This window comes from Lagopus muta, chromosome 6, assembly GCF_023343835.1.
Source record: "Lagopus muta isolate bLagMut1 chromosome 6, bLagMut1 primary, whole genome shotgun sequence".
Classification (NCBI taxonomy): Eukaryota; Metazoa; Chordata; class Aves; order Galliformes; family Phasianidae; genus Lagopus; species Lagopus muta.
In genome coordinates, this window is record NC_064438.1 from 37868295 (window position 1) to 37895816 (window position 27522).

A 27522-nucleotide genomic window follows, 5' to 3' on the forward strand; every position below is an offset into this window, starting at 1 on the left:
TTCCACGGCAGGTGAACGACCACAAGGACAGCAAGCTGTTTTCCCCAGGCCAAGCAGGTGCTGCTTTGCAGGGCCCTCCTGTAGTGTGCCCCTTTCCCTGGGCCAGGACGAATCTCTCATGCAGTACATTGGTGCTGCAGAGCTGATTTGGTGACCAGCAAGTCAAGCAAAGCTGGCCACATTTAGGAGATACCTACAGGTTTCAGTAACCTCAGAAAAACCCACAGTGAAGACAAGAGCCACGAGTCCTGCCTCACTCCTCGTGCACAGGGCACCAGAACCCAAGTGCAAGAACATCAGAAGCATTTCCTTCCCCGTGCAGGAGGGCTGTTACAGATCAAGTCGCACCGCCAGCAGAAAGCACAGCTTAGTAAGACTGAGGGCCACAGACCATCCAAAGAAGCACAGGTATCAACACCCCCTCTGCTCTCCTCGAAGCCCATCAGCACGGCGCCGTTTCCCAGCACACATCAGCCCAGCGAGCTTATTAAAGAGCTGCATCCTCTGCTCCTCCGCTCAGCCCGGTGCCCGTCACCGCGAACAGAAGTGGCTCCGGGCCTCGGGAGGCCCCCGGCTCAAAGAGGCAGCCCCGAATTCGGCTGTGGCAGCAGCGAGCGAGAAGCGATGCGGCCGCAGCAAGCTGAGTTCAGCGCTCGCGGCCCCGAGCCCGATGTGCCATCCCCTACGCACTGCGGTGCCACCCGCCCCGCCTCGCCTCACCCCGCTCCCAGACTGGCAGCACCCTTACCGAACACCTCCCTCACACAGCCGCGAAACCGATGCCCCTTGCCGGCGGCCGGAAGTGACGTAACTCCCGGTCCTCTCGGGGGGCGGGACTTGTGACGCACATTGACGACGCCGGAAGTGCTGGCTGGGCAGCATGGTGAGGCGGGCTGGGCTGGGTCGGGGGCTTTGGGTCTCGCGTTTCGTGTCTCGCTCATCCGCGCCCGTGTCTCCTTATAGGGAAAGCAAAAGAAGGCGCGGAAGTATGCGGTGATGAAGCGCATGATCAGCCTGCGTGACCAGCGCATGTGAGTGTAGCCCACTGCTAGGCCGTCTCAGGCGGCGCCCCGCAGCTTGGCGGCCCGTTCGGCGGCGCGGGGGTCCCATTGGGGCTCGCTGCTGCCCCGCTCCAGCGGTGCGCGTTCTTTCTTGCAGAAATGAGAAAGAACGGGCCAAGGCCGCCGCCAAAAAGAAGAAGGAGGATCCGAGCGCCATCAAGGAGCGGGAGGTGTAAGTGCCGCAGTGCGGGCCTCCTGGAGGGTGTTGGCCTCGTACCCCTCCTTCGTTGTAGGATTTGGTGTCATGTCGATCGCAGTTAATCGATTTGTATTCTTCCCTCCAGCCCCCAGCATCCCTCGTGTTTGTTCTTCCAGTACAACACGCAGCTGGGGCCTCCTTACCACATCTTAGTGGATACCAACTTCATCAACTTCTCCATCAAGGCTAAGCTGGACCTTGTGCAGTCTATGATGGACTGCCTCTATGCCAAGTGTGAGTGTCTGCCTCACTTTCAGATTCCAGGTTACATAGTGCCGTGATGTGTCTATGAACCACCTATTTGGCCTCATTGGCCACATTAACTGAGGGTAACAGAAATATTTAATAAAATATGTACTATAATCATAGAGCTTGTTGCAGATGGCCTGTGGTAGCCCTGAGACTTTGTTTTCTGACAGTCAGTGGTTTTAAATACTAATACTAAGGTAAAGCAGTGGTATTTTAAAAATCTAAAATTATCATGGATTTGTCCAATTGCTGCTCAGTGGCTCTACATTTCATCACTTTGTACCTTTAGCAGATCTTAGAAATTTAGAACTGCAAACAGTGGGTTACAGAGCTCATGACAACTTTCTGAGCTGTGCTGTTGAGATCTGTGCAGAAATACAGTTTTGTTCTAATACAGGCTTCTGATGCTGTCATTTTTGCATGTAGGCATTCCATGTATCACAGATTGTGTAATGGCTGAAATTGAGAAGTTAGGACAGAGGTATCGCGTGGCATTAAGGTATTTGCACACTATTCCTCTCTGCTTCTAGAACTTTGTATTTTAATACAAAGGAGACAGACAAGAAGAAATGAAATAAATTTGCTATGATGGTGCTCTTGTACAAATGGATTGTAGGTCTTGAACTTGATTTTATTTCTCTGGCTTTCTGAGTTCAGTTCTCTGAGTTCAGTTTTAGATCACTTTGAAAACTTATATACTAGGTATAAATATCCAGCTATATATTTTTTTTTCCCCCTCAGACCTTCTAAATAACATTTTTTTTCTTTTTCTCTAAATATTTAATCGTAAAAAATTATAAAAATAAAGAAAAAAATGACTCAGGTCTTTTGGAACTTTTCACTTATGCCTCATATTTTTCCTCTTGCAGTAGGTAGCATGTACTGGTAATGTAGAGCTGTGTCATTGTGTGATAACTACAAAACAAGTCCAGGATGGCTTGTGCTCTCAAGGTTTACTGTTCAGTTGTATTGTTTTTTTACCATTTATTTGAGCTGTTGAGTTGTAAAATATATGAGTGCAGCCCTTAAACGTCTTTGAAGTTCCCCTTCAGAGGGAAAGTGAAGTGTTCCTGTATGAAAAGATACAAAGTACAAAGGATCAGCAGTAAGATCTAGAATTTCTCCTAGTGTTCGAGTTATTTCAAATGATTTTTCTCTGTTAGGCAAGAACTTAACATTACAGAGAGTTTGGAAACCGGTTTAAAAGAACTAAGAAATATTTAGGCAGATTGTATTATTTGTTTGCTCATCAATTCAAGTTAGTGGAATGTACCATTGGCTCCGTGGCTTAAGCCCTTGTTTAGAGGATAATATGCTGTATATCATAGAAAAGAGGGTCTGTGTTCCACCATACTATATTACCATACATTTCTGGTCTGATTGCTGTGATGCTGCACATATGTATCCCCACAGAATTGCCAAGGACCCTCGGTTTGAACGTTTGCCGTGTATGCACAAAGGAACCTATGCAGATGACTGTTTGGTACAGAGAGTCACTCAGGTATTTACCCATACTATACTAACACACTAAAAATTCCTGAACCCTGCTAGTTACTCATGACTTAAGTTTCCAGCAAAGTAACTGTAATCTCATAAGGAGACATTTTCAGTACTTAGCACAAGTTTATTTGGAGGGGAGGATGTAATCTCCCCTAAGCATTCTTGTGGAAAATAGCATCAAGAAGCATCTTGAATGGGAAAGCTGTCATCTGTAAAAACTGCGCAGTGTTTGAATGTTTCTTGGAGTCTGTTTTGATTAGCAGAATTATATTATTAATCTGTTATGGAATTCTCTACAAGTCCTAGGAGTGCTTTACTATTGACAGGTAGCCCTCTCCTGTTAAACGAGCTAATTGAATTGAGGCTTTTGCTTGCCTTCAGCACCAGTGTTGACTCAGGCTTGCCTCTTTTTTTCAGCACAAATGTTATATTGTAGCCACAGTGGATAAAGAGCTCAAGCGGAGAATACGAAAGATTCCAGGAGTGCCCATAATGTATATTTCCAGGCACAGGTAAGGGACTTCTGACAGAAAGGAATGCTGCCAGGCAGAATCATTGTCTGCCATGGACTCTATTCCAGTGTACTTCTCTCCTGCAATGTCTATAGTGCAGAGTGTAGTAAAGGGCCTTGTGTTCACACAAAAATGAAAGCATAGCTGCTGCTGGGATAGAGACTTGTTGTAGACCTGCTTTTATTGCAGTCCACTTATTTGCTACCTGGAAGACTTCTTTCCTTGAGACCAGTGTTTCCATAGATACATCTTGCATAAGCAGTAGGAGGACTATGGGGCAGATGTATTCTACAGATTCTTGAGAAAAACTTCCTGTTCCATGTTCTATTTGAAATTTTTTTATATCCTCAGCTAAGAAACTGAATTTGCTTCTTAGCTAAAAGCTGAAGCAACTTGGAAGGATGCAGCAGTTTCAAAGCAATGAATCTGTACAGTAAGACTTGTGAGATATTGTAACAACGCTGGTTTGAGTTTGTTTCCCATTCCTTCTAAAGCATTCATCATATCCAGTGTTTTAGTATTTGTTCTGCATTATGTACAATTTAGGTTCTATGCAAGACAGAAGTTCTATGTCAAATCCTTTCAAAGTGTGGTACATAATTTTGGTAGCATGGTAAAGAAATAAAAACGTGGAGAGAAAAGGGTCAAAGTCTTCAGATGGGATGGGAAGGATGCTGGGAGGCAGGTATGCTACCAGTGGAAACTGAGTGTACTAAAATGCAGACAGAAGCATGTCAGAAATGAGGAAGCTAATTGCTGTAAATACATGGTTTTAATTGACCTGCAAGTAGAAGATGGCATAGAATATTTTCCCTCCAAACATCTTCAGCCCTACTCATTTTGCCCATGTGTCACAAGTTGAATGGACAGGATTTTATTCTCCAGAGTGGTTCTGCTCCTAAATCCTAGATTAGTTCTTAGAAAAACATTTTTTTTTTTTCTTGGGGGTTAAGGATTTCTTGACACTCAAACTCTGCAGGATAGAGGTAACTTTACGAAGTCTTTTTAGTTTTCTCCGAGGTAATATTTTTCTCCCTGAGGTTCTGAGCTGCAGATAAAAGCTGTTTTATGTTCAGTCTTCCTATAAGCATGTTGCTGCACTAAGAGGGGAACAACATAAAGTAGGTTGTCTTAATAGGTTTTCCCTTTCTTTTGCAGATACAATATTGAGAGGATGCCAGATGATTATGGAGCTCCTCGGTTCTAACTTGTCCAGCCAAGCCATGAATGCCAAGGCCCTGAGCCAGCATAAAGCTCCTTCTTGTTCCAAGCCCTCCTGCTTTCCTCTTTGCTGGAACTCTGTTTGTAGGATATCAGACTGACTTCATAGCCTTGATCTCCTAGGAAAAACAACAACTTTGTGAAAGAGTCTGTTTTACTCATCTTTTTTCTGACTGCACCTGATAATCCATAGCTTGGAGAAGGATATCAGAAGAAGAGAACTCTATGTTCAAGAATGTGCCAGACTCCCTCTTTGTTCTCACATGGTGATGGGTTTCACCATTCCGAATTAACTACTGGTGATATTCCAACTATGACTGAGAGTGGGACCACAGAGGTATTAGAAGGTTCTTATCTCTGCATCTGCAGCAGGATGAGTATTCCTTTGGTGAACTCCTTTGCATCTACTCCAAAAAGAAATTGGAATCTGAATGCTGGGGGAAAGCCATCAAGTCTGCATCAATAGACTGCCTTCTCTGGAGCCATGGTCTGGTAGATTTTAATTGAGAATCAATGGGCTTTTATTCAACTGTATCTCAATACAGTGAATGAAAACAAGTTGTGTCCTGCTCATGTTCCCTAACTCAGTTCATCCTTGTACGTTGAACAGATTTTCCCTCGTTTTTGTAGGTGCTCAGTGCATATTTAATATCTCTTCTTACCAGTGCACCTTGTATTTAAGATATGATGGTATCATCTCACAGTCTGTCCACTAGGTCAGCCAGCAGTCTAGCCTTTTTGCTCAAATGCAGAGAGATGTTGGCGTTGTTGGGTCTGGGATAGACCTCTCCCTTTTGTGTGATAAAAGTCTTTTGCTTTTAAGTCTCATGTAATGGAAGAATGTACTACTGTTTACAGGAAAGTGTCAAACTGAAAGGTATTAGATTGGTCCGGGACCAGAGTAGGTGGGAAGAAATCAGAGCAAATCTCACAGAGATCTGCAGTGTTGGCATTAACGTGAGGAGGAAGTAGTCAGAAGAGTGAGGGGAAAAAAAAATGGTTAAGCACATGGAGAAAAGCAGTGGAAAAAATAATTCTGAGATGTATTGCTTCTGTCTTCATGAAGATGCATTCTCATATCTTCTCCATTAGGCTTTTATTTTTAGTTTGCTCTTCTGATCTCTGTTCCTCTGTGGTGGTGAGAACTGTTTTAGGACAGAGATAGGAGAGAAACTGAGAGTCGCTGAGTCCCACATGCTGTAGCATGACTCCTGGCCAAAATATTGGAGTTGGGGTACAGAGAAAAGGGGGAAAACTTATACTCCTGGTATAACTAAGAAAAAGACTAAACTTCAATAGAGCTTGTATCTTGCAATTCCCTACACTAGTGCAGTCTTCAGTGTATGGCTGAAGTCATATCCCTAAAGGCAGGCAGCACACAGTGAAGGTAGTAGCTCTCCTCTGCTAATAATTTCTTGTCCTTGGGAAATGCCCCAACAAGCTAATAACCTTAATGCTAGCACCTGCCTTTACAGATGTTGCAGGAAACTTTGGGAACATGTCAGACTTGCTCTCTTTGCTTGCTGTGAGCTCACCTGCTAGTCTTATCCCTGAAATAATACCATACTGACACTTCTCCATCTCCAGACAGAAAGAAGGTAACCAACCAGCCTGAATTTTGACACTTTTAAATTGTACATTTCAAAAATAGTTTCCTTCATTTTCTTCTCTCAGTTGAAGTCACTTATTTTTTTTTAACCCAAAACTATTGCCATGAACACTTAAAGGCCACACCTTCTCAAACAACGACTGAGAAATAGCTGTAGGATTTGATCTGCTTATTTGGTTTTCAGAATAATCCTAGTTCTAAAAGACTTCTTCAGGTACAAAGTTACCCAGAATTTTCCCTATGCAGATAACTTGAGATAACCTAGACTGAAGGAGTCTGGAGGAGAAATAGACTGTTGCTCATGGTTAATACCTGACAGAAGTCTCTTAGGTGCTGAAGTCAAAAGCACAGCAACCTGATGAACTTGTGGGATGTCTTGACGGCTGGCAGAATGCTTAAAATTGCCAGACAAAATGAAAGGATATAAAATAACAGAGCTGTGTGTGCATATTAGGGTGATCTTCCCAGAGAGTTGTCTCATAACTGAGTTCAAACTTCGCTGGAAGCTTTTCTCATAGCTTCACAGCTGCACGATGTGTCATTTGAACGTGAAGCCCAGCTTTTCCAGCTAAGAGGACAAAGCTTTTTCCTGACCTTCCTCCTGCCTGCAAGGTTTTGGATTTCTCAACTGTTCTTTCCTATAGGGCGGAGGTGTTCAGTTCTCCAGCCAACTAGAGGTGGAACATCAGAACAGTTGTTCGAGTTTCATGGACTTGGACTCCGCTGCTAGTGGAACCCGGCGCTGCCCGGCCACACGTAATGGAGCCCGGCTCGGCCCCGCCGCTCTCGTCTTCCGCCCCGGCCGTGCCAATTAGGGCGGAAGCGCGGGCGCGGCGCTCTGCTCTCGCTTCCTTCCCTCTCTACGTGCCCCGCCGGCGGCACGGCGCCCTCCCGTAGTCACGTGGCCTCCCGCCGGGAAGCGCCTCCCGACGCTCTAGCTCCACTCTCGCGCCGCTCTATTGCCCGAGAGGGCGGAGCGCCGCCCCGCGCAGGCGCCGTGGGCCGTCCGCGCCGCCGCCGCCGCGGCCTGTGGAAGCGCCGCGCTCTGCTCCGCGCCGGCCGCCCGCGGCGCCGCCATGTACCCGGCCTGGGGCCTTTACGGGGCGGCGGGGCACTACCCGCCGCCGCCCACCTCCATCCCGCCGCCGCCGCTGCCCATCCCTCCGCCCAGCGTGCCGCCGCCCGCCGTGCCGCCGATGCCGCTGCCCAGCTACCCGCCGCCGGGCCCCGCGCCCGCCGCCGCTGCGCCGCCGCCTCCCGGCGGCACCTCGGGCTTCCTCAGCCTGCAGGAGCAGCACCTGGCGCAGCTGCAGCAGCTACAGCAGATGCACCAGAAGCAGCTGCAGTCCGTACTGCTGGGGCCGCCGCCGCCGCCGGGGCCGCCCCCCCCGGGGCTGCCGCCGCCGCCGCTGCCCGGCTCCTTCCCGGACTGGCAGCAGCCGCCGCCCACCGTGCCGCCGCCGCCGGTGCGCAGCTACCAGAAGCAGTTCTCCCACCGCGAGCCGCCCCCCGCCGCCCGCAAGCCGCCCCCCGCCGCCGCTTCCCGGGAGCGCGACGGCGCGGAGCCGCCCGCCGGGCACGGAGAGTGGGGAGAGCCCGCTCCTTCCGAGCCCGTGCCCATGGACATGGAGCTGTCGTCGCCGCCGCAATCCCCGCAGCCCGCCGCGCAGCCCTACCTGCCCGCGCAGCCCTACCTGCCGCCGCCCGCCTCCTCCCCACCGCCCCAGCCCTACCTGCCCCGCCCGCAGGCCTCGCAGCCGCCGCCCGCCTTCTCCGAGCCGCCCCCCTCCTACCTGGAGCCCCCCCCGAGCGGCGCCGCGCCGCCCTTCCTGCCGCCCCCCGCGCAGCCCTACCTGCCCCCCCCGCAGCCCTACCTGCTGCCTGCGCAGGCCTCTCCCTCACAGTCCGCTCCGCCCGGGCCCGCCGCCAAAGCCGCCCAGCCCCGCTTCACCCCCCCGCCCGCCGCCCTGCCCGAGGGAGGCTCGGAGGGAGGCACGGAGCAGCGCGGCACCCCGCAGCCCGACCCGGCTACGATGACGCCCCAGGTAAGGGCTCCGTCCGCTCCCGCAGGTTGCGGTGGTATCGTGTGCACCCGTGGCGTGCATCGTGTGGTTCCTTCAGTTGGTTTTCCGTCGGGGACCATATGTCAGCCGGTCTGTCTGGTCAGCGTGGAGCTGTGGCTGATCCTACCGGCTGTGGGTAAAGCTTCACGAGTCTGCCTGCTGTGGTACCCCGTTCTCTTTGACTTTCTGGAAATACGCTTTCCGCCACATGGGTTCGATCTTCTGCTATGATACAGAGCTTCTTAGGGAATACCCTGAAATAATAGTTCTCACACATGATTCTTACAGTTAACTGTGCACTTTTACGTGTGCGCTAGGGCTGAAATTAGTCCAAGTGTGAGTACATCAGTGCAGCTCTGTATGCGTGAATTTGGGCACAGTGCCATTGGTGAAGTGTGGACAGAGGCGTGCGGAGCCCCCAGCTGTGTGTGCAGCACCCTTGGCCTCGCTGGGGCTTTTGCAGCCCTTAGGGGTCAGCTCATGTAGTTCCAGCTGCAAGAACAAAGTATAAATACTCTTAAGAGTGAATGGATTTTATTTAAGCTTGAAATACGCAGGTTCAGTTGTTCTTTGGATTCTGATCTGAAGAAAATTTGTAGAAATTTTGTATCAGACTGAAGTCACTGAGATTAACTTTGTTAGTTCTTGGGACATCTTTAATTTGTATCCATTAGACTTCCATACCTGCACAGAAATAGCAATGGAAATGTATCCTTTTTACATTTGTACCATATAATGAATCACTGCTCAGCGGCGGAGTGCTTTTAGTTCGCAAATGTGATGTTATGAAGACTTCGGACAGTGCTAGTTAATCTCTTACAGGGATACCAATGGGGCTCATGTTTAGTACCAAAACCTGGACAAGTCAGATGTTGAAAGTGAATAGCATTGAAGGTGCTGCTGAATTCTTGAATTGTTAAACTTCAGATCGAGCAGTGAAGTAATTTGTCCCCCCACTGTGTAGCCAGAAGTGTCATAAGTGATAGGAGGAGAGAAAACCAGATTACTGAGAATTTTGGGTCTTTGTCAGAGTGACTTTACAGCCGTTGTAGCATGCAGAGAACTGGGTGCATGGAAATTGCTCAGTGGTGCAGGCTTGTGTTCCTCAGAACCGTACTTCTGGTGGTGTGTGTTCTGGTCACATCTGTTGTGGTGCTGATTTCAGCCTCTGTGTAATGCAATAGGCATAGTCTCTTGGTCAGCCAATGGTGGAGTAAATGCTCAAATGACTGAATGTACTGTCAGGACTCTTCTGCATTACCTCAGTGCTTCTGTTTTGTTCAGGAGCTGCGGTAACTCGTGTTTTCACTTTTTTCTCACTTCTCTGTTAGAGCCTGCAGGGCATGTATTACTGACTTCATCTGCTGTGAAAACTATGAGGCAGGATACATTGCTGTGTATGAATGTCCTTGTGTGAATCACTGGTCATACTGTGATTTTCACCCCTTATCCAATTGTTTGAGGAGATCTCTTGGGTCTCTGGGTGAACAGAATTCTGTGACGGTCATTCCTCCAGAGGCACAGCATCCAACACCTTTGTTCTAAGTCACCTTATGATGCTGTTTGAGAGGGATAAATGTAAACATCTTTTGTATAGCTGCATTGTGTGCTCCTCCCTCATGCTTACTAACTTACTAACCTCATCTCTCCAAGTTGCAGCCTTTACAGAAGTATTTTTAAAAAACACATTGGTATGTTTGTGTCTGCTAGGCTTTTGACAGTGGAAACCCACAGTCCCTTTCTGAGTGTCAGGTGGGCTCCCAGGGGAAGCTTATGCTTCTCTTAAACCTGTTTAAAGACAAATTGCATAGTTCAATTTTGAGAAATCCCATCAGACAATGCCTACCACCGTTGTAACCATGCTTTTTCTATTAGTTCCTTGCATCCCTGTCTTTCGGATTCTTTTTGGTTTGTGAGGAGGCTTTTTACAGATTGCTGTTCTCATCAGTGTATGCTTGGATGGAAAGGGAGAACAGCGGACATGAAAGCTGCAGGGCAGTCACAGATTCTCAAAAGTGGTGGAACTGACATGAGAACATAAGAATGGTTGTGCTGAGTCAGACTAAAAGTACAGTGTTTTATTATTCTGACTTTAACAGTGACTAAAAGGAGATGCTAAGAGAAGAATTCACAAATAAGTGAAGTGATACTTCTCTAAAATACAGGAGCTGCCTTGCCGTGACTGGTATCTTTATCTGTAAAATCTGGAGACTTTTCTTGTTGGAGCTTATGTGGTTGTGCCTTGATGCCATGGCAGTTCATTGCTTGCAGTTCTCTGGCAGGGACTTGCATAGCTCAGGGCTGTCAGGTAAAGAGCTGCCTCCCACCAGCTTTAAGTCTGTGTCCTGCTAGTCTGATTGATGCCTGGTATTTGTGTATTACAAGATGAAGTGAGCTAATGGTTCCCGCTTGGGTCTCTCTAATGTGCATGGTCCTGTAAGTGTTGAGATACTCCTCTTTAGTCTCTTATTCTTTACTTTAGTGACATCTCACAGTGCTTTGAAGCTGCTGTCATGTACTGACAGTGCTCTGATTGTAGCCTGAATTATTTAAAACTGAAAGCTGAGCCACATCTTAGATGGAGAATTCTTTAGATGGAGCCATATCTACTTTTTCAGCTGCTGAGTATTAATTGCAGAATCACAAAGTGGTCTGGATTGAAAGGGACTTTTAAATATCACCTTGAAACCTCCCTGCCATAAGCAGACATAAGAAACATCTTCCACCAGATCAGGCTGCCCAGGGCCCTATCCAGCCTGGCCTATAACACCTTCAGGTCTCCAGGCAGCCTCTGCCAGGGCCTCACTGCCCTCTGAGTAGACAATTCCCCCCTCATACCTAATCTAAATCCCCCCTTTTCTTGTTTAAAGCCATTCCCCCATGCCCTGTTGCTGCACACCCTGATGAAGAGTCCCTTTCCTGCTCTCTTGTAGGTCCCTTTTAGGTACTGGGAGTAATTCAGAGTAATCAGAAATCAGTTTCTAAGTATTCTTTGCTGGTTTTTGGGTCGTATTTTTTTTTCCTAACCCCTCTTTTATTCAAATATTTCCACCATGATTACTCTGCCATCATTTTCATACTACAGGTGTGTGTTCTCTGTTCATGCTCATCATCTTTTTGAACATTTTATCCTTTTTACTGCTCCCCTGCTTGTATTTGTTGTCCACCTTTTCTCCTTCATTTTCCCTAAGTTAGTCTCTTAGTAAGTACACTCACTTGATAGGAATAAAAAGCATTAACATTAGCAAGCATGGTACCTACCACATGTCTCTACTACTTGGTCATTTTTCTGCTTTTTATTTTTGTTTTCCTTAAATGAAACCTCTTTGGAGTGGGGAATAAATTCGTCAGTCTTCCATGCCTCACGTATCACTATCTGAGTTTTGATTAAATCTTTTTACTTTCATTGCAGTACTGCTGATAACGAAGTGAGTTTTCTCTCATATAAACATTTTTCTAGAATATTTTTATTCTGCATGATCATTAATGACTATCATGAATTAAAATTCTTTGTTTTTTTTTCGCTGAAAGCCATTTGTCTTAGAAAATTTGTTTATTGTAGGAACAGCAGCAATACTGGTACCAGCAGCACTTGCTTAGTCTACAGCAAAGAGCAAAAGCCCATGCTCAGGGACAGCAGCAAATGAAAGGCCCAGGAGTAGGGAAGGATTCATCTGAGCAGAGAGCAAAATCTGAAGAAGGGAAAATGAGTGCTTCAACTCCGCAGTCTGAACCTCCTCCGCTTAATGAATCCTTGCCTCCACCATCTAAGGAAGATGAGTCTTCTCTTACATCCACTGAAACTCAGGTAGGCTTTGCAGAGAGGTGCCGCTCTGTGTGTTGTGCTAGATGGGACAAAACGCAGGAAATACTGTCATCAAATTCTCATATACTGTGTAATAAGAAATACAGTAAAACAATCTTTAAAGAACATGTAAGGCCACAGCAATAATAAAAAATACATTCCTCATATTTAGACTTGCATAGATACTCACACATGCACCAAGCTTGACTCACTTGCACCTTCTCCAACACTGTCATCTTTGTCTATGAGAAGCACGTTGTGACACAGAAGTGCAAAATGAAGTACTCTGTAAATGAGGAATGCTATACTTAAGACGCTGTTTTCAGTGCTTCTCTTGCTGGTTGTCTGGTCTGGCTCTCTTTTTCTCTGTGTATAATAGTTTGTCTGGAAGCCAAGAACTTTGTAGAGAGTATTTAGTATTTTGTCAGAGTGCTTAATGATAGTTTCTACGTAATGGACGGAGGTCATTATTTCAGTGTTTCAGCAGATTACTGTGGCATGATAGGCTGCCCTACAGCATGTGCTCTGCTTTCACTTACAATATGCAGGTTTTCATCAAGCAGCAAAATTATGCTCTTAAAATTATTGTGTTTCGTCATGAAAATGCATAGCTGTCTCCCTGCATTTGCTGTGAGCAGCACAGAGCAGATCTGTGTTAATCTCTTACCTGTTAGTTTCTGTATGTATGAAAAACCTAATCCCCATCTGCTTAACCTTTAGATCAGACTACACAAGAATAGAGGAGATAAAAATCAGAACACTGGAATACAGAGTGATAAGATAATGAAAGCCAAGAGGATTCTTGTAAACTGAGTAGCAAACAAGTGTTTTTCTCTTCTGACAGAAACAGACTTCCTTTATTTATAGTATTTGCCTGTTTCTCTAGCTTAATATTGATCCTCCTGATGACCCTGAGGAAGATTTGAGACTGCAGCAGTTGCAAGCAGCAGCAGCTCAATGGCAGCAGCATCCCCATCACCGAGTTGGATTTCAGTACCAGAGAATAATGCAGAAGCATGCCCAGCTGCAGCAGATAGTACAGCAGTATCAACAGATCATGCAACAGCCTCCACATCTGCAGGTGAAACATTCAGGAGATGGTATTTGATATGTTTTGTGAGTGACCTAACACTAACGGTCTGCTGAAAAAATGAGTAATTGAGTGATTTCTCATGGTCAGCTTATCTGTCTAATTACTTTTTCTGCATGGACAGAAGTCTGTATCCCTGTTTCCTATTATCACTCAACTTTAGAATGAAAAAAAGTAGCTTGAGAGGTGATGACAAATCTTTAATAGGATAGTGAAAATAAGAATTTACACTTTTAAGATTTTCAGGCATATCTGAGTGATACAGGAGCAGAGTTGAATACAATACAGACCTCACTCAGCTTCTGATATTTTCCTGATTTAGAAATCATGCAGGAGAAAGTGAGCAGGTGATTGTGTGAAGTAAATTGGTAGCTGCCCTATTTCATAATTTTGAAAAATGTGCAGTGATGAAGTAGAAGTCTTAATTACAAATTTGGATGATTATATCACTGTTGAAACCTTTAAGTTTTTAAGTAAACGTTAATTGCTGTATTAGTTGAACCAGCTTTTTCTGAGTTGGAAGAGTTTGTACATTAAGCATTTATTTATAGCTTGGGCTGTCTGTTTAAAGAATCTGGAAGTATAATGCCCGAAATCTTAGAACAGGTCAAGCCCATCAGTATTAGCATCTGAGGAAAAACTGACTGCACTGTGCAAATTATGTCATCCAGAAAAGGTTTAAAGAAAAATAACTGCTTGTAGCTGAAGCAACTCTGCAAGTTAGTAAGTTTAGAAATTGAAATTCTGGGAAGTAGTCACATACTATATGTACCGCAAGGGTGAAGATTGATTTGTGCTTTAGTAGCTGTTGTTTGCATTAAGTAATAACACAGCTTGAAGGCCTTTGGCTATAGCTTTCTTTAGCTTTCCTGTGTAAAACAAAATAGTCTTCTATGCATAAACGCTTTCCCTCCAGTCATTCAATGAGTAAATTGATGTTAGGTGTCGGAGTTTGCTTTTGTTTGGTTGTAGTTCTTCCTCAAGTATCTGCAAAAGTCAGAAGTTGTGATAGGAGGAGTGACGCTAAAATATGTGGCTCTGACAGTAACTCAAATGGTATTTTGAAGTTATTCCTGTATTCTCATTGTAGACAATGTCAGCGGAGATGCAGCTGAGACATTATGAAACACAGCAAAAACAGTTCCAGCAGCTTCATAAAGACTGGGAGCGATCAATGAACCAACAGTGGCAGCATCAGCTTCAAACATATCCTCATAAAGACCAACTTCAGGAGTATGAGAAACAGTGGAAAGCATGGGATGAACAGATGAAGGTCACTCAGTCCCATCTGCAGGAGAAAGTGAGCTCACTTCAAAACTTGAAGAATCAGTATCCTGCAAATGTTTCACTTCCACCTCCATTTGTTCCGTATTCCCAATCTGCTCAGGGTGGCATTCCAGTTATGCCTCCAACTTTGCCTTCAACTACACCTCCACTGGTTCCCCCACCTCTGTCGTCTGTATCTCAGTTATCCAACTCCTCCTCTGTCCCTTCAGGATCCAGTTCTCAAAGCAGTCAATCTACTGAAACACCAAGGCCAGCTCTACTTCCCACTCCTGGTACCTATGCATCAAAAATATCTAGTTCACCTGTGTATTCAGCTTACCATTCTCAAGGAAGTTCATCCTTCAGCTCTTCAGACCATGGAAAGTCTCAAGTTCACCATAATAAACAAACTGAGCAAGGATGTGGGGAACTGAAAACCCCTTCTGCGTTGTCTTCAACATACACACCTACCATGCAGGATAAACCAGTGAGATCAGGTGGATTGCTTCCAGATCCTCCCAGATCAGCACGTTTCGAAGGTCCCAGAGGTCCTCGGTAAGGATACTTTCATTGATTTATACGTTTGAGGCTGAATGCGTTTTGGTGATATATTAAGAAATGAAACATTGTCTTATTCTCAGATTTTCCTGAGGTCATATGAGGTGTGTTTGGCAGAGGTTTTGTGTATGCACGTTATGGTCTGTATTTATCTGATTACAGCAAAGATAAGTAAATTCTATTTACCTAGTCATCTCCTAAAGTGGAACACTTTTTTTTTTCCTCCTGTTTCTCTAGTGAAATGCTTCAGCATGCTGCTCCCTTTTAATCCTCAGAGATATAATATTTCTTTTGTGAAAATAGGAAAGATGCTGTAAATATTTTATGCATCTTTGCCATCTTTAGCTTAAAGATGATAACTCGCATTTGGAAGACTGACCTTTCACAAAAAGCCGTATAAATTTCCAGCATTCCATATGCGGTACTTGGAACACAATTTAGGAATATCTAAAGCAAAAGTGTTGAGGAACAATCCCTCAAGTCATTGATGGATTAAGTCATTGCTGTAGATGATGACACTTCAATGAGCACATTCTGAAAAGGGTTCAAGAAAGTATCCAGATATCTATTTAGTTAAATATACTACCATAGCTTATTACTAGAAATTTAGTTTTGAGAAGAGAAACAATTATTCTTTGTAGTCCAAATCCATTGATTGCAGAAAGAAATGGTAAAACTAAGAGTGCTTCACCTGTGCTTTTTCTTTAACTTCTCTTGCTGTGAGAGTTCTGTAGCTACATCTTTTTCCTATTTGCTGCACTTTCCAAAATGGCTGCCGGATAAGAGAGTGGTGGTCTTTGTCCTGCATGCAAATCAGTGTTTTTCCACGTGTAGCATTACTTAGCATTCAAACAGCTATAAATGAGAAAGAAAGAAAGAAAGAAATGATTTGAGCCTTTGCCTAACACTGGGATTCCTTTTGTTTTCTATAACATCTGGTAGTTTTGAATTTGAAGGTAACTGTCTTTATTAAGATAGAGTTTTATTAAAATACAAATCTGCGTTTTTTCAAGTAGATGGTCTGCTGCCTTACTCTAAATGTGCCTGCTATATGCTTTGACCTAAGAACTTGGTTTTTGAACTGTTTTCTTTCCATAATTGTCATGATATCAGTTTGCAAAAACAACATCTGTTGTGTGTGGTCATTAGTTCAAGGCTGGTTGAAGTGATGCCTACTAAATTTGAAACAAACAGACAAACAAACAAACAAAAACTCCAAGAAAGTAGACTGTGGCTTTATTTCTGAGGACACTTGAAGTATTAAAATAGCATAACTTTTGAGCATTGCTATATTGTGATTGTATGAATATGCTATGGCTTTCCCAAAAATCTGTTTACTATTTGTTCTCAGTATCAGCCATTGAAATTTTTTCTTGAACTTGTGATAAATTAAAAATGTAGTTGTTAAATGGCACTATCCCATAGTTAACAGGTAATGATTGGATGTATGAGGAGACACCCATCCACTCCATTTTAGCAATTAACATTTCTCAAAAATCTGTAAAGAATTTCCTTAAACTAATTTTCTGAATTTAGGGGATGAAGAACATCTTACAGTACTCAAACTTTTCTTCTAGTTATACCTCCCATGTAAACAGTGGTCCTTAAAATTCAAGATATGTTGCTGCTATGCTTTACGATTTCTTTTTTTTCCCTCATCCTGTTTATCTTGACCTCCTTCACCCCAAACAAAATGCAGTTTTGTTCCAAAAGAAAATGTGCTTTCTACTTTTTCATCTTAAGAGGATTATTAAAATTCTTTGATGTTGTGTAAATGATCTAATTTGGTAAATTGTTCACTGAAACCTTAATTTCTGCAGCAAGTCAACTGCTGCTAGTAGGTAGGCAGTAATGAATTGATATCCAGTGAGGCACAACTGTAAATCCCAAACATCCAAGCAATTTGAGTCCAGGCACAAGTTCTATATTCTGTGTGAAATGAATTTCATTTGTTGTAGCCTGGTAGGTAAAACAGTATTGTGCGTGTGCAGGTTGGATTTTTTATTATATGACTGTGAATTATTCTTTATGTTTGTTTGCTTGACTTCTTGTGTTCAAGCAAGGGCAGTTGTAGGTGTTCTCAAAAGGAATTAAAAACAAAACAAACAAAAAAAGGGATGCCATAAAAATGCACTTGTTTTAGGCATATTGTCTTGCATGGAACTTAATATCACAAATTGTTAAACAGATCCTTTCTGTAAGTATGTATAGATTTTCCTGTATGCCATTCATCACCATAGCAAAGTAAGCTTGCTGCATAGTATTAAAGCAAAAGTTCAGCAAGTCCTATTCGTTTTCACAAAACTGAAAAGCTGAAACTTTTCTCAGTCAACTTTGGAAGGCTTGTGGGTTTGTTTTTTTTCCCCTTTTTAAAGTCACATTTAAATCCTGAGATACTTAAGTCAAGTTTTCTGTTTAGGGTCTGCAGCTGGTTTAAATGTCTTCGTTGTGCAATGTTGAAATGGAGATTTCTTCTCTCTTCTTCTTTGTTCTGCAAGTGGTTCAAATGGGTTTGGTTCTAAGGCACACTAGAGTACACCAGTTAAATCAAGGAGGTGTGAAATCTTGTTTTAGAGTTTGGTATATTCATTTGAGTAAAATTGCCTTTATTTCATATGCAGATTTGATGGACCTCGAGGAAGAGGATATGACAAATTTGAAGGCTCAAGACCAAGAGGTCCCCGTTTCGACTCCCAGCGCACAGAAGGACACAGGTCACGTTTTGACCGACAGAATACTGACGGACAGCATACAAGTAGATGGGGCAATATCCCACGTGGACCAGCAGGACAATTTTATACTTCTCAAAATACATCACATGCACATGGTTCTCGACCTGGTGGTCCACGGTGGAGGGGGCCTAGGCCTCATTTAGGACAGCAGCAGTCACAAACAGACTCAAGATCAGAAAACAAAGAGCCTTTTACAGACGTAGCTGGCAATCAGCAGACTGTAAGTGGAACGCAATCGCCTCCTGACGTGAAGAGTACCAGTTCCGTTGAGCCAAATGAAGACCTTGCAAACACTCAACAGGAGCCATCCAAAGCTGAAGTCAAAGAAACCACTTCAGACCCTCCTAAAAAGTGGACGTGGAGTTCACATGATCCTAACGAGCAAGTAGAAGAGTCCAAAGCAAGTACTTCACCTATTCCAAACCAGAATTCAACATCCCTTTCTAGCAATTCTGTAGCTTTGCAGTCAGGTGTTGCAAGGACAGGAGGTGCAGTAACCCCTGTAACAGGAAATGAGGATCTGGATTCCACAGACAGTCAATTGCTTGATTCACATAGTACCCAGGGCTTACCTGGGCCAGAAGGCAGAGGGAAAGGGTCTTTTATGCATGAAGATAGAGGCAAGGGGCATATAAACAGAGGAAGAGGACAGGGCAGAGGGCAGGGAGATGGCCGTGGCTGGGGAATGGGCCGTGGCCGAGGCATGGGCAGGATGGATGGCCGAGGAATGGGCAGGATGGACGGCGGCCGGGGAATGGGAAGAATGGACGGTGGCTGGGGAATGGGCAGGATGGACGATGGCCATGGCTGGGGAATGGGCAGGATGGACGATGGCCGTGGCAGAGGATATGTGTACAGAGGGAGAGGGCAGGCTAGGCAGGCATCCATCCGTGGCAGGGGCATGTTCAGGAGAGCAGGCAGCAGGGAAAGGATGCCAGATGGGCGGTCAGGGAGCAGGGAGAGGATGCCAGATGGACGATCTGGCAGCCGAGAGAGGACGATGGGTGGCCAGTCTGATAGCCGGGAGAGGGTGATGTCTAGCCGAGATAGAGAGCTAGCTGGGCGGCCAGGCAGCCGGGAGAGGGGACAGAGGGCAGGCAGCAGGGAAAGAGGCCCTGTCAGGCGGGCAGGCAGCAGGGAGAGGGAGCCCATGCGGCGGGCCGGCAGCAGGGAAAGAGTCCCTATCAGGCGTGCTGGCAGCAGGGAGAGGGTCCTTGTCAGGAGGGCAGGTAGTCGTGAGAGAGGTCCTGTCAGGAGGGCGGGTAGTCGTGAGAGAGGTCCTGTCAGGAGGCCAGATAGCCGGGAGAGGGAAACAGGAGGCGATATGGATAAACCAAGTCACCTAGGAGATGACCCTGACAACATGCCTCCTTACCATCGAGATGAGACACTCAGGGGTTCTTGGAGTCATGAAGATGAGAGAATGCATGAGGAATTTCCTTTGGATAGTAGAGATGACCCTTCGATGGAGCATGAGCATTTGGATGACTGGGAAAGAGAACAATACTGGAGAGATCAGAACTCTGATTATCGGGATGATTCTGTAGATCCATATGATAGAGATGACAGGCTGCCATCTCACCATTCAATGCCTCCATTATCTCCACTACCAGCACTACCTCATTTATCATCTGATCATGACAGACGAGATTCATGGTGGGATGACTGGAAAAGGCCAAGGGAGAGGGAACTAGAGAGAGATCTAGATAGAACTGGGAGATCCTCAGACATTTACGATCAAGATTTGGACAGAGAATGGGATAATAGAGACTGGGACATGAGACCTATGGATGACAGAGAAACGGGGAATCGTGACCTGGATATTCCACCACTACCACCCCTTCCACCTCTGGACAGATATCGTGAAGACAGGTGGAGAGAGGATAGGAATAGAGACCATTATGACAGAGACCTCCGAGACAGAGGTGAGCTGAGAATTCGAGAGTATCCGGAGAGATATGACACGTGGCGGGAGAAACAGGACTTTGTTCCTGAAAGGAACGATTGGGAGAGGGAACGGTTGTCAGATAGGTGGTATCCAGACGATGGAGACAGAGTGAGGTCTTTGGACGGTCAGCTGGATTCATCCCTTCTTCCACCTTCACATTCCTCTGATATGCTGGGAACAGATTCCAACCTGGACTCAGAACAGTCCTTGGGGGGAGTGATGGTCCTGAGCCAAAGACAGCATGAAATAATTCTGAAAGCTGCCCAGGAGCTCAAAATGCTTCGGTGAGTTGCCTGATTCTGTCACATTTGGCAGGAAAAATAAGTAGACATTAAATTATTTTTTTTTTAATCCATTTTCATACTGTTGCGTGTTCTCTAGAATTTTGAACTTCTGAGCTGGTACACTTCAATTGTATAGCATTGAGTGGGGGATGTTAATTTCCTTTTGGACATCTTCATGATAAATGTTTCTTGTCATGCATTAGTATGTTCTGATGAGTTTACTCACTTCTGACCTATCTTTCTTTTTTATTTCCAATGCAAATTAAATATTCTGTGTTTGCCAAGAAGCAGCTAAATTTTGGTGGCCAAAGATTTCGTAGGGATTGTGAATCCACATCCAGTTTCAGCTGTTAAGTAGGCAAGTCAATCATATTGTAGCTTTAACTAGCCAAATGGACCAATTGGATGTGAATGAAATTTTCAAAATCTTGATCAGCAATGAGTTGCCTCTGCGATTGAGTTGTTGGTGATTTTATCATTTTTCTTTTGTTTTTTAAACTGTTTACTCCCTTTTCTCATCATGGCTGTTTCAAGAGCACAAAATTTACTTTTAGTAGTATTTTCTCTTTTTATTTTGCTTTACATATAGGTAGTACCAGTTTTAAAGCTGAGTTCCTATGTGGGGAAATGCACTTCATGTATTTGTAAAACTAATTACTAAGAAGCCTTGTTTGACATCAATCTGTTTCCAGTTCCAGGAGTCATCTCACTTATGTGCTTTTCCAACCTTGAGAAAAATGTTGGAGGAAGAAAACTTTGTCCTGATGTAATTTCATGACCTTAGCAAGTTCTTGGAACCTCCTTTTTCATTTTTAGTTATGTTCATTAACTAATGTAGTTGCCAAATAGGTACCATGAGAACGAACCTGTTGCGTGGTGCTTTTGCTTCTTAAGTATGTTGTTATTCCCACCACAGCTCACCCATAAAGCAAAGCTATCAGAATAGTTTGGTTCTTCTGTGGAGATGGTCCTTGTTTTCCAGATTCCTTCAACTTACACATTAATAGCTTCATTTCTTTTCACCATAGAATGGCAGTAGAAACTCACATGGAACTAGTTATTCAGAGTATTGCTATCACAGCTTTCATGGGTGAACTTATTTTTTTCTTAAATAATAGAGCATTCTCCTGTTGAATAGGGCATTTTCCATTAGTTACTTTTCAACATGCATCCACATCACCTGACCAATCTTTCCATTATTCTCAAAAGAGCTTGTTGATAATTACTTTGTAATATTCCATTATCCTCAGATGAGTTTGGTAATTGTTTCAAATAGTCACGTCAAGATCTATGTTGGAGTGATTCCTAATTTACATAATGGAACCTATTTAATTTTTGAATACTGCTCACTTTTTAATTGAAGTATGGTTTGTATGTTTGTTTTCTTTTTAGAATGTTCCCTCATTTGAACCTGTAGCATCCTCAGTGAATAATTTTGTCCAGCTTGATTGACATTGCTTCTAAGGATCAACATAAGAGCAATGACAAATAACCAGGAGGATATGAATGCAAGGCAAACTCAAAATGCGAAAGTTAACGAAGAGCTCATATTAGAAAGCATCTGTTAAACCCCCTAATGATTTAATAGGGATTTATATCAAAATAAGTAATAGAATAATATCCTCTTCCACATCAGCAATATCCTAGGGTTCAGTAAATTTAGAAGTAGAAGGAGGAGGAGAACACGCACCTTCTGCACAAACATTTTCTTTGTGATTTGATGCATAGGTTTTGGTGCATTAAATGTATTCATGAGAAAACCAGAAAGATAGGTTTCTTCCATTATATTCTATGAATGAGATTCTATGAGAGATTCATGTGACCCATCCTATTTGTGAGCCACTGAGAGATAGCTTAGGATTGATACCTAGTAAAGACGAGAGTTTTAATTTCACAGGAAGGATAAGCTAAAATAATGAGCAGTTAAAGTGAATGTTTAGTTATCTCTGTTACATTAAACCACGTTGAACAATATAGAGATGTTTTGCACTTTTCTTGAAGCCGTTTTGTTTTCAAACTCTTAAGATTACTAAGCATCTGTCCCATATGGAGACCTTCATTGCATGCAGAAATGCAAGAAAAGTGATTTTTAAAAAGAGAGAGTAGAACCGTTCTTTGGGAACCACTGCATCAGTGAATAATTTTATTCAAGCTGAAATACTTACACATAGAAATGAAAATGGTGTAGATATGCATGTCTAAGTCATTAAGAAGGAGAAATACAAATATAATATTGATACTATTGTTTGTAAATTTGATATGAGGATATTCTTAAAATTAATTACACAGGTACTTTGCATCAGGTCCTTCCAAGCAAGTGACCCCAATCTGAATGATAGAAACAAAGGGAGAGAGAAAACATTGTGAACAAAAACTGAAAGGAAAGCATACTGAATAGAAGTTTGTAATCTGGTGGTTGCAGCATTCACTGCTGTCCTGTTTTCTGCTCCATAAAAGAGGAAAACGAAAGCTAACATTACCACTTTGTTTTTAAATGTTGGCATCTCTGTTATGCTTTGTGTTGGCCTCAGTCTCATCAGCGTGCAACCTAGAGTGAGCCCCAGTGCACTTAGGCATATCCATGGGGCTTCATGTTTGTAGGTGTTGGTGGAAGCAAAAATCCAGCTTTGTTCTTTACTGTTGAAGCAGAGTAGTTCTAGCCAAGTTTAGAGGAAGTCCGGTCAAAAAGGATGCAGCTAATATATAAATGTTTCGATGGCTAGTAAGGTGGATGTGAAACAAGGATTTCACAATCAGCGTTGACCATTTAATGCCATATTCTCACTTAAGCAACAGACTGATACAGCTTTCTTGTGATTCATGTGCAGAGAGCAAAAAGAACAGCTGCAGAAGTTGAAAGAATTTAAACCTGACATTTCCACGCAAGACTCTCCAAGATCACAGAACACAGGCACAAGACCGGGTGCCTTTCAGGTAAATCCATTTCAAGACAATGTAATGTGCTGGTGGTAATTGCTACCCGTGTGTATTTCAGGTCACTTCCATGCTCTGATGATCAATCTTTTTTATGGAATTACCTCCCCAGCAGTCCTTACAACTTCATCTGTCTTTTGTTGAGGCTGAGCAACTTTGTGGTTTCTTTAGATTTTCCAGAGCCTATTTTAGTCATTCAGTTCACTGTGTCTTCCAAGTATGGTCCACAGGAGAGAGTAGCTCATGAGATTTAACAGTCTAAATTGCTGTAGAATGATGTGCAAGAAAAGGTGACCTCTTGTAAAGTAAGTTTGCAAGATTTGTGAAAAGACAGACCCTCCTTTTCCCCATCTAGCTACGTGGGATTGCTGTCTTTGAATACCAGATTGCTCTACTCTTCCTGCTTTAAGGGCTCTTTATACTTTGAAGAGGTTGAGAGGAAAGAAAATTGAGAATAGTTCCATCAGAAACTCAGATCAAGTGGGCATTAGTTTGCTGCTGGCTGTCTTTATTAGGAGTTCTCATTACCATCTAGAATATTGTGAAGTGCTTTAAAGCTCACGTTTGTGCACCTCCATGCCTTCATTTCCTGTTGTGCTGTAAGTTATTGTTCTGCTATTTCGTCTCCTGATTGGTCCTAAGAACTCTTCTCAGATGCTCTAATTTGTTTTTTGGTATCTCATACCAGGTCAGAAACCAACTGAACTTCTGCAGTCATGTTTACTCACATTTATAAAGCCTTCCTAAAACAAATAAACAACTTAGTTATGTGTATGTTGAAGGAGATGCTGAGTTGATGCACAGACTTTTTTTGTGATGTCTTAGCCCAAAAGTTACTGGTACCAATAAACTTGGATGTACTGACCTGTAATCCTTTTAAACCTTTAACCAGCCCAAACTTTCTTTGTCCCTCCTCCTAGCGAAGCATTACGCTGTGAATGAGGCACTACAAGTTTTATTTTTGCCTTGCTGACCTCTTTCTTGTTTACAGTGTCTATAAAGTCAAGTAATAGAACACATTTCGTACCAAGAACCGCAAACATGATGACATCTCTAGGAAGTGACTTTACTCCTTAACTTTGGTATTTTGTATCTCAGAATACTTCACCCATCTGCCTGGAGGTTTTCAAACATCTGTTACCTTAAGATTTCTGCTGTGTCTTTGAATGTAAAGCTTTGCTTGTAATTACAACTGTTCTCCAAGTTCTGCTGTGTACTGCTTATGAAACTGCCTATATCTTGGCAGCTACTGTGATGCTAAAAAGTCTGTTGTGACACAGTATGTGGTGTTCCATGAGGATGTTGGGTTCAAGAAGGGATTTTATTTTTTCACTGGGCAGCACCTTCCCACTGACCAGATTACATTAAGAGTTTTCCAGGTGGTACTGCGCTCTGGGAATTTTTCCAGTGTCTTCCAGAAAGAAGCTGGCCTTATCAATCCTTTTGTGCCTCATCAAGTTGTCCTACTTCTAGACTATTTCAGCCCCCTCACAGCAGGAATCTTTGGGAATTAAACTATAGACGCTTTTGAATTAAGATTGGCCTACTGGAGCTTAAATTGTTATGGTTATTTTTAAGGAGAAGATAGTATTTAAGCATTCATGTAATGAACAAACACTAAATTAATTGAGGCTGCCAGTTCATGAAATATTGTCCTCCTACCTCTAGCATCTTGGTGGAGGTACTATAAAATTTGACTATAGATTGCCATTGTGCTTACTGAGTTAGGATGAGAGAAGATTAGGCGACAGATCTCTATTTAAAGTGCTTTCTGCATCTAGGTCTCTTCTCAGCTATCTTCAGAGGCAACATTAGAAGCCCAAGCTATTAAACCTTCTCCTGCTGTTATTATAAAGCCTCCCGTGTTGTTCAGACAGCCCACCCCTGTGACAAGACCAACTGCCCCACTGGCAAGGCCTGCTACAGCTATGACAAGGCCACATACTCCAGTTTCTACTCCAACTACAACCCCAAGTCATGGTCAGTCTTTAAAACCATCACCTTCTGCTGTGGAACAGGAACGCTGGGATGAGGATTCTTTCCACGGACTCTGGGACACAAATGAAGATAAAGGAGCAAATATGGAATATGAATTACGTAAACAGGATTCAATGATGCCTCCACCAGTATCCTCGCCTGTGAAAGTACCTGCTGTTCACACCCCTGTTCCGTCAGCTGTACCAGGAACACTGCCTCCAGTTATTCCACCGGTTCCTAAAGCACCTGTAATTCAGCAAACTGTGGATTACGGCCATGGACGAGGTGAGTGTTACAGTGAGCATATTCATTCTGAAATTGAGAGGTAGCTCTCCATCAGCTTCTTTCTAAAGGAGCGTGCTACACAATGTATGCTTTATATATTTTGCAGCTGACATCTAAGCTGTGTATGTTGTCATCTAATGCCAAGCAGTGCAGTTTTTAATGACTCCATGACCTCCAGTCTTGAGTTTTATGTTATCTATAATGCTGTGATAATGAGCTTTTCCATGTGAACTGGAATCCACCTCTAACAAACACCAACTAATGTGGTCATATCAACATGTTGAATTTAGATTGATACTGATACTTGCCCTGAATCCATTTAATACCTCAGTATGGGAATAACTGTTAGAAAGTGTTTTGGATTGTTACATCTCTGAGGAGCAACTTACATTCTGCTTTAAGTTACTAACATTTGTGTTGTTTAGATACTGCTTGATTGGTATGAAGTACCCTCTTCTACAGTACCTAGAGCCCCCTGGCACCAGTGTCCTGTTCTGAGGAGCAACAGACATGTAGCGCCTAAGCAGTGAAAGGCTCTGATTTTTAGTATTAAGCTTATCAAAACTAAAATTCAATATTAGTTTTTAATAGAATCAATTTATTTCATTCTTAAAGCTCTTAACAAAAGTGAGGTTGTGTTACAAAGAAGTTTGTAAACTGTAAATTGTCATTTAAAGAGCATTTTTTCTTTTTAAGATGCCATACTTACTTTATTGAAGAATTGAATAAGAATTGAAGCCATATTGATTCCGTTAAGTAGATGTTTTACAGAAAAATGACCATTAGGAATCTTAAGTGAGCATGTCAGAACATTCTTAATAGTATAGAAGTTCCACGAGTCACTGAAACTTCCATAGAGTCTTAGGGTTTATGATCTAACTGCATGTACTATCTGAACTAATCCGAAGAAATTAACTCCCATTGTTAAGAGGTAGAGGTATGCATACCTATGCACACGCGTTTCAGATTTAAAAAAAACCATGCTGTTCCGTATGTATGTGTAGTTCTTTTTACGTTATCTATTAAAAGAAATTTGGTAAGTCATTTCAGTTATTTCTAATGCTATTGACTGATTACTTTTCGTGAGAGAGGAAAAGAAATGGTATTTTAAGACCTAAAATGTTTTCTGATTATTTCTGTCTAGATATAACCACCAGTAAAGTGGAACAGATTCCATATGGGGAGAGGGTAACTCTGCGTCCAGAACCTCTACCGGAGAGGCAAACATTTCAAAAAGGTAGGAGGTGTTTGGTTACCTCTCAGACCATTGGTTAGCTCTTGGGCAAGGTTGTAAGGCACTAGAAGTGTATTTTAAACAAAGTAACTTCTGCTTTAAGCTAGATCCACTTTATTTGCTTTAAAGACACTTCAGAATAACAGTTTATATTGTTTATATTGTCCAGTGGAGTAATACAGTCAATGACCACGCTACTTTAAAGACATGTTTTGTTACCTTTAAGTAGGATTATTGATTTGGTTGTCTTTCAGGGTTTGGAAAAGAGGTTCAGTGGCTGAGTAAGTTCATTTTAGCTCTGGCATCATGTATTTCCACATGCTTCTCCTGTACTTTTGTTTTTTGTTTATCCTTCAAAAATAATTATTTTGGGGTATATTTTAGAAATTTGGATTTACATGGGTTTCTCTTTTCAGAGCACCCTGGTCGTTATAATAGAGAAAGAGACCGTGAGCCCTATTTTGAGCGTCAAGGCAACTCAAATGTGGATCACAGGGATTTCAAGAGAGAGCGGGAATTACACAGAGAGCGTGGTTCTGTGGACTATGACCGAGAGAGATTTGAAAAAGAGCGTCATCCCCGAGATGATAGGTATGTAGTTTTGGAACATTACTGAGATCAGTGTGATTCAACCTATATTGTGTATCAGCCTGTCCATTTTGCTGTGGTACATGCTCATTTCTCTTTGGAGTCCATACTAGAAATTCTAGGAAAATACAGAATTTTCTTTTGGCAGGGTTGTTCCTACTGCGCCTTCAAGGACTCCATCTTACCGTGACAAGAAAGACCATCCCTCCTCCAGGAGGGGTGGATTTGACAGACCACCATATGAAAGAAAGACAGATCGTCCAGCATATGATCATGGGCCGTCCATGTTTGGAGGTATGGTCTCTCAGTCCTGAAGACATGCTAAAATATTACGAGAAATAGAGATTAATAGAGGTGGAGTCAGGAGAAGATCAATTGGTTTGGAGTATTTCTTCATTAAGAGTACA

At 43.2% G+C, this 27522-nt stretch overlaps 2 protein-coding genes across 2 annotated transcripts in view; both read left to right on the plus strand.

Annotated features, from left to right (window-relative positions):
- Nucleotides 1-819: 819 nt before the first annotated feature.
- Nucleotides 820-5300, plus strand: FCF1 (FCF1 rRNA-processing protein). Its single transcript, XM_048948564.1, has 8 exons — nt 820-883; nt 964-1031; nt 1159-1233; nt 1346-1494; nt 1936-2008; nt 2923-3010; nt 3427-3521; nt 4680-5300. Exons 1-8 carry the CDS (start codon nt 881-883, stop codon nt 4726-4728), a joined length of 600 nt encoding a protein of 199 aa, XP_048804521.1. The 5' UTR covers nt 820-880; the 3' UTR covers nt 4729-5300.
- Nucleotides 5301-7373: 2073 nt separating this feature from the next.
- Nucleotides 7374-27522, plus strand: part of YLPM1 (YLP motif containing 1) — a 35185-nt gene continuing 15036 nt past the window's right edge. The window contains exons 1-10 of the mRNA XM_048947681.1: nt 7374-8396; nt 11977-12222; nt 13106-13300; nt 14400-15130; nt 17755-20097; nt 22926-23031; nt 24813-25293; nt 26438-26530; nt 26944-27118; nt 27264-27409. Coding sequence (XP_048803638.1) covers nt 7428-8396; nt 11977-12222; nt 13106-13300; nt 14400-15130; nt 17755-20097; nt 22926-23031; nt 24813-25293; nt 26438-26530; nt 26944-27118; nt 27264-27409 — 5485 coding nt within the window. The 5' untranslated portion in view covers nt 7374-7427. The remainder of the gene's footprint in view (nt 8397-11976; nt 12223-13105; nt 13301-14399; nt 15131-17754; nt 20098-22925; nt 23032-24812; nt 25294-26437; nt 26531-26943; nt 27119-27263; nt 27410-27522) is intronic.